This window comes from Nematolebias whitei, chromosome 22, assembly GCF_014905685.2.
Source record: "Nematolebias whitei isolate Nwh7 chromosome 22, NemWhi1, whole genome shotgun sequence".
Taxonomy (NCBI): Eukaryota; Metazoa; Chordata; class Actinopteri; order Cyprinodontiformes; family Rivulidae; genus Nematolebias; species Nematolebias whitei.
In genome coordinates, this window is record NC_056519.1 from 23,057,185 (window position 1) to 23,063,457 (window position 6,273).

Below are 6,273 nucleotides of genomic sequence, written 5' to 3' on the forward strand. Positions count from 1 at the left end.
GTTTGCGAGCCATAAAGTTGGTGGCCCACCTATAAGAATCAGAATCAGATTTATTATCATTGCACAGTTAAATCCAGTGAAATTACTTTCTGTACAGCCATCCCAAAGATGGATGGAAGTGTACAGGGGGCTGCAGCTTCTAAGAAGTGCTGTCCTTATTGCTTAGATAAGAAAACGAGTAGAAAACACAAGAAGAGAGGTATAAAACCAAGATCTCTCACTGTGTCTATGACGGGCACGGTTTGTGGTATAAAAAAAAAACCTACCACAGCAAAGCAACATAAATAGACATAATACGTATGTGTGTGGAGTGGGTAGGGGGTGGGGGTTCCAGCATGGCTGTCAGGTGAGTGACGCAGCCCTTGGCGCCTTCGCATCTCCTGGGTTGCTGCACCAGGGGAGGCGAGGGAGGCCAGTGGAGGCATTGAGTCTGAGGGAAGATCGAAGCACAGCACAGTCCAGAGCGCCCCCCCCCAAGCCATAGTCCTGATAAGAGGTGCTTGTTTATCAGCCAGCTCGGCTGAGCTCCATCACATGTCGAAGGGAGGGGGTGAGTAGGACATTGTGTCTTTGTTTCCATAACATCCAAGGAGAAATTGAGATAGTCCACCTTCCAAGGCCAGGTCCAGATTCAGATATCAACATTGTTTTGGGTCAAGCTGAACTTGTAAATTTCCAAGTTTGCCTTAACAGTCTTGCTAGTATATTTTCTCATGGCGACTCCATACAGCCAAATTTGATTACTTACACCAAGTTGAGTTTACAACTTCTCCAAGATTTATTCCTTCCAACCGTTTGTGGACATTGCCAAAAAATCCCACAGTCCTAATTAGGATCAGCCTGCTCAGCTTGATACAACACCACATATTGCACATAGTCTTAGGGTGCATTCACACCAGCCCTGTTTAGTCCGCTTTAATCAAACTCTAGCTCGTTTTCCTAGAAAGTCCGGTTTGTTTAGGGAGGTGTGAACACGCCATCGAACTCTGTCACGGAACAAAAAGGCGAACTCTGGCCAGGGCTAAAACCTAGGTCTCGGTCCGATAGAAACGAACTCCAGCGCGGTTCGAGTACAGTGTGAATGCAAACAGACCGGACCCGCTCCGCAGGGTAAACAACCACGCGTTTCTCTGACCTTATATGGAGCCGTCAGCTGCCTTGTGTGGAAAAACAATATTCTCCATGGTCTTCTGTCTCATCTTCTGCTCATGCTGAGTCCATTTTTGAAAAATGACAAAATATAACTCCTAAAACTGCTAAAACTTGATGCCACTTCGTTTTTATTTTTATTTACAGAAGAAGAAGAAGACGTGTCTTCAGAGGTTTTTGTGTCGTTTCTTTCAGTAGTTCTTGGTGCAGCGCCCCCTCAGGCGAGCGGGGGAATAGGTTGGTTCAGCAGGTTGACTCGACTGCACAGTGCAGTGTGAATGCAAACACACCAGCTCAAATGTAAACAAAAGCTCATGAATATTGGTCCCGAACCGAACCGAGTCTACCGGACTATCTGGTGTGAAAACGACCTTAGTGCTGCCAAGCTCGGCACATTCTCCACATTCCAGGCAGCTTAAACAGCTGCTGATGCTTCTGAATTTATCAACAATCCATATTTCCACCAATCCAAAAAGTAGAATCCAGTTATCATCAATCTAATTATGTTTCCGTTGACGTAAGCTGTTTCTCCTTCACCTTGATTACCTGTTGAGAAAAATTTATTAATTTCGTTGAGCGACCAGCTGATCAAATCCATTGTTAACAATTCGGAAGGTATGCGGTAAAGAGGCTCTGTAAGAGGTTCACAAGCCAAAAGAGCAAAGCAGGGACGGAACGAGGGACGGAGCAGAGGAGGACGTGTCTACCTTCCATCGAGAGCAAGCAAGAAAAACCACACCCATCAAATGACATGCCCATTTATAACCACACCCTTGACGTCCAGGCTGATAAGGCTTTAGTGTTTTTTTTTTTCCCCACAGCTGCTCCTTCTTCAGGAGTTGCCACAGTGAACTAACGCACACAAAGACGTGGCAATTGTTTTTATACTGGATGTCCTTCCTGACGCAACCACAGACCATCGAGCTACCACAGCCCTCTGTGTGGAGCAGAGAGCTGCCATCTAGGGCACCCAGGCGAGCAGATGGTGGGGGTTAAGGGTCTTGCTCAAGGGTCCAGAGTGAGGCAAATGACGGTGGAGACAGGTGTAGGTGTTTCACATTTTCCACCCACATTTTGATGTCAGTTCGGGGAGTCAAACCTGCAACCTTCCAATCACAGGCCCACCTTCTCTAACCTCTGTTCCACCACTCCCCCGCTGATAAGGCTTTAGTTAACTATCCATCCATCCATTATCTTTACCCGCTTATTCCATTTTGGGTCACGGGGGTCGCTGGTGCCCATGTCCAGCAATCACTGTGCGAGGGGCGGGGTACACCCTGGATGGGTCGCAAGTCCATCACAGGGCCACATAGAGACAAACGAGACAAACAACCATTCACTCTCTCACTCACACCTAGGGACAATTTAGAGTTACCAATCAGCCTAACATGCATGTTTTTGGTCTGTGGGAGGAAACCGGAGCACCCGGAGAAAACCCACGCATGCACGGAGAGAACATGCAAACTCCACCCAGAAAGGCCCCTGGACCGGGGTTTGAACCAAGGACCTGCTCACTGAGAGGCAGCAGCTCTACCAGTTGCGCCACCGTGCTGCCCTTTTAGTTAACTATATATATATATATATATATATATATATATAGACCTAAAAATGGTCAAACAATCCTTTTAATATATGTTTTTGTTCAGGAATGCAGACATTTTTTTTACAAATTTAATTTTGGAAACGCCTCCATGTGACTTTGCTCAAACGTGAACTAACTTTTTGGTTGTCCAAAAACAAACAACATAAAAACAAACAGAGAAGAGTGAAATCCCAGAAAAAAACCCATGATATCCAGCTATAGCCTGTGGTGCTGATGCTGCCCCCTCCCCTGTAGCCCTCCACCTCTCCTTCCCTTTCCTCCTCCTCCTCCTCCTCAGACTACCACCTCTTCCCATCTCACCAGCGTCCACTCTCATCGTGTCGGCTGCTGTGTGTGTTTGTGTGTGTTTCCACCCAGGACGACCCCTCCCACACAGATATGCGACTCGATCTGCAGGTGCTCGCTTCAGCCGCGGCTTCCCCCATTTCCCCCCACAGAGCGGCGGCGGATCATCCACGGAAAGAGCCGAGCTCCCTCCATGCTTTTAGGATTCATGAAGGGTCGTGCGTCCGGGGAGAGCGTCTGGATCTGAGGGAGGACTGATGATCTGAACAAGCAAACCAGTGGATCTAAAGGTGAACTAATGCTCTGTTTCTGGCTTATATTAAAGGCAATAAGAGAGAACAGGTTGATTAATTTCAATAACATGGTGGATCAATAATAACTTTAAATTCCATATTTAATAATGACTTTATTCTTGCTAACTTTAATCAGGCTGAAGTTATCAGTAAGTAAACTGGTCCTCTCTGAAAGTGAAAGCAGACTCATATTTGAAAGTGAATCAGAAGGAGAAATTAAAATGAAACAATACGTTCTTTTTGTTCTCGACAGAATCAGTGATAATGATAAAATCCACACTCAGCACATTGTGACCTCTTCTGTTTGTGCTGAAACCATAAAGTTTATTAATACGTTAGCCTTCATAAGCAATCAATTCAGTTTATGCCACTCTAGTTTTGAAACATCTTGACTAATCACTAATTTACTAAACTTTACTCGTTTATACTTTTTCCACTCAAGTCTTTTGAAATTATTATCACGAACACAGCTTTGCAAAACAGCTATCATATTTAGAAATACTGTGTTATGTAAGTTTATTAATGAAGGGCTTTATGATTTGTTGTTGTTTAGCAGGTCAAGTTCTGCCACAGAGTTTTCATAAAATACAGATAAAATAGTTAAAATGATAGCATTAAAGTGTTGTGGCTGTTCAGGTGGAAAACTGAAGAGGAGGATCACAAACACATGTGGATCAGGTTACACTTGTTCCAGCAGTTTCCAACAGTTGTTATGTGTTGACAGTGATGCCAGCAGTCATCAGGGCTGTATTTAATGTGGATTAAAGTGTATTTTTGGAATCACGTGCCGTAGCCGTTTTTGGCTCGTTGAGTTTTATCAATGTTTATCTGGATGCCTTTCTCCTGCGTCACAGCGTTCTGGTTTTAAGACATTAATTCACAAAGTAAACTGAAGGCTTTGGTGGAATAAAACAGCCTAAAAGTGAAATGATTCATTTAGCTGTGTTTCTCTCTTTTCTCTCCTCAGCCTAAAAAACCGGTGCGTTATCAGAGCTTTTTGTACCTAACATGTGCGAACTGAGTGAGACCGTAACCTGAGATCCCGTCCCGAGGGGGAACCAGGATGCACGCAGTTGCGTCACAGCTTTTTGGCAAAACCACTGTTGGTGGCAGCTGTTGCGACCCTGCCGCTGCAGCTATGGTGCTCCTGCTTTGCCTTGGCTTCCTTCCAACTGTGGCCACTTGCCCACCCTACTGTCTTTGTGCGAGTGACATCATTTCCTGCAGCGGGCGCAATCTTTCCATGCTGCACTTTGATCTTCCAAGCTATGCCACAAGGTTGGACCTGAGCCACAACACCATCAGATCCCTGCGTGTGGATTGGGTTTCGCAGCCGTTTCACCGGCTAACTACACTGGTTCTTAGTAGGAACTCAATAAGCCAAATCGAGGTGGCTGCCTTCACTGTGACTCCACATCTCCTCCATCTGGACCTCTCATCCAACCAACTGACAGTGCTAAATTCATCTATTTTCACTGGGTTGAAAGAACTGAAAGAGCTGCTACTGATTGGAAACCAGATTGGCGATATAAACCCTGGAACCTTTAGAGAGCTCAACAATCTGCAGAGGCTCTACCTCTCTGCCAACAGACTGACTGCTTTCCCCCTGGGGCTTTATGAGGAACCCAGAGCACCTCATAACCTGACCTTCCTGGACTTGACATACAATAGGCTAACCAAGGTGCCTGTCCAGAGCCTGTTGTCTGTCACCCATCGAGCAAGTGTTTATTTACAGGGAAACCCTTTGCTCTGTGACTGTGCATTGCTTGCCTTGCTGGAATATTGGATGTGGAAACAGTATCACCCTCTTGTGGACTTCAGAGGTGAATATCCATGTAGAGACAATTCCGAAGTTAATTGTACACATGAAGGCGTGACAAACTTTGAGGCACAGAACTTTCAAGTAGACCCTGGTGAAGGGTTAAGAGTGCCGTGTCCAGGTTTGACTTTGCCTGTTCAGGAGGGATTGGTGGTATTCTGGGTTACCCCCAGAATGATAATGAATTCATCAGATAGTGATTCGAGTGCCCATCTGTCAGTTCTTCCCAATGGTACCCTTGAAATCCAAGAAGCAGTAATGGAAGATTCTGGTACATACGGGTGTGTGGTGTCCCGTGGGCATTACTACAAACCCAGTGAATCTCCAGAAGTCAGAGTGTTGGTTGGAAACATGAGTGCTTCCTCCACTACTGATTTGGCTCACCGAAGCAACGGGGAACATTTTAACACTGCATTTACCACCCTCGCTTCCTGTGTGGTCAGCATCGTGCTGGTTCTGCTTTATCTCTACCTCACACCCTGTCAGTGTCGAGGAAACAGGGGTGGTTCCAGAGGGTGTGGCGGACGAGCCATTATTCTCTGTTCAGACCCTGAGGAGGTAGAGACAGGACAGAGGAGGTCAAATGGAAAAAGGGTGGCCTTCTTAGAGCCTCAGCCTGAGAACTCTCATATGAGTGTCCCAAAAACCCCAGTAATGAACTTGGACTTTGTTTCCACAGAGGGAATTCTAAAGAATGGAACTAGGACAGTGGGTCAGACCTTTACAGAGCCTGCTCTCATGGTGTAAAGCAGAAAAGGCACCTTCGGTTCAGTTCCTATTGTTACAGTCTTAATAAACGTTAAATGTCTTGTGTATGAAAAACAGCCTGTTTTATGTGAAGTAGTAATTCACTGATTTTCATAGGTTTGGATGTTTGGTCTATAAAGCATATCCTTTTTGTGAGCAGAATTTAAATTATGTCTCGTGTCTAAGTGGTGTCTGTTTTTTATATTCAGAGTTCATATGGAAATTTCACTGTTATCTCAGAGAATTGTTACCGGAAGGATCACAGAGATCATTCAAACGTGGGTGGGTTTTTAAATTGGCTCGAGAGGGATATTCACACCTGATTTGACAAGCTGATAGAGGCTCTGGAGTTTTTCCCCAACAGAATCCAGCCTGTA

General features: G+C 45.4%; 1 protein-coding gene across 1 annotated transcript; it reads left to right on the forward strand.

The window, feature by feature from the left end:
* Window positions 1–4,393: 4,393 nt before the first annotated feature.
* Window positions 4,394–5,896, forward strand: LOC119428118 (amphoterin-induced protein 2-like). Its single transcript, XM_037695757.1, has one exon. It carries the CDS (start codon window positions 4,394–4,396, stop codon window positions 5,894–5,896), a length of 1,503 nt encoding a protein of 500 aa, XP_037551685.1.
* The last annotated feature ends 377 nt before the right edge of the window (window positions 5,897–6,273 follow it).

Excerpts from the sequence above, each read along its gene's own strand:
- LOC119428118 (XM_037695757.1), top strand. The coding sequence starts at position 4,394 with ATGCACGCAGTTGCGTCACAGCTTTTTGGCAAAACCACTGTTGGTGGC.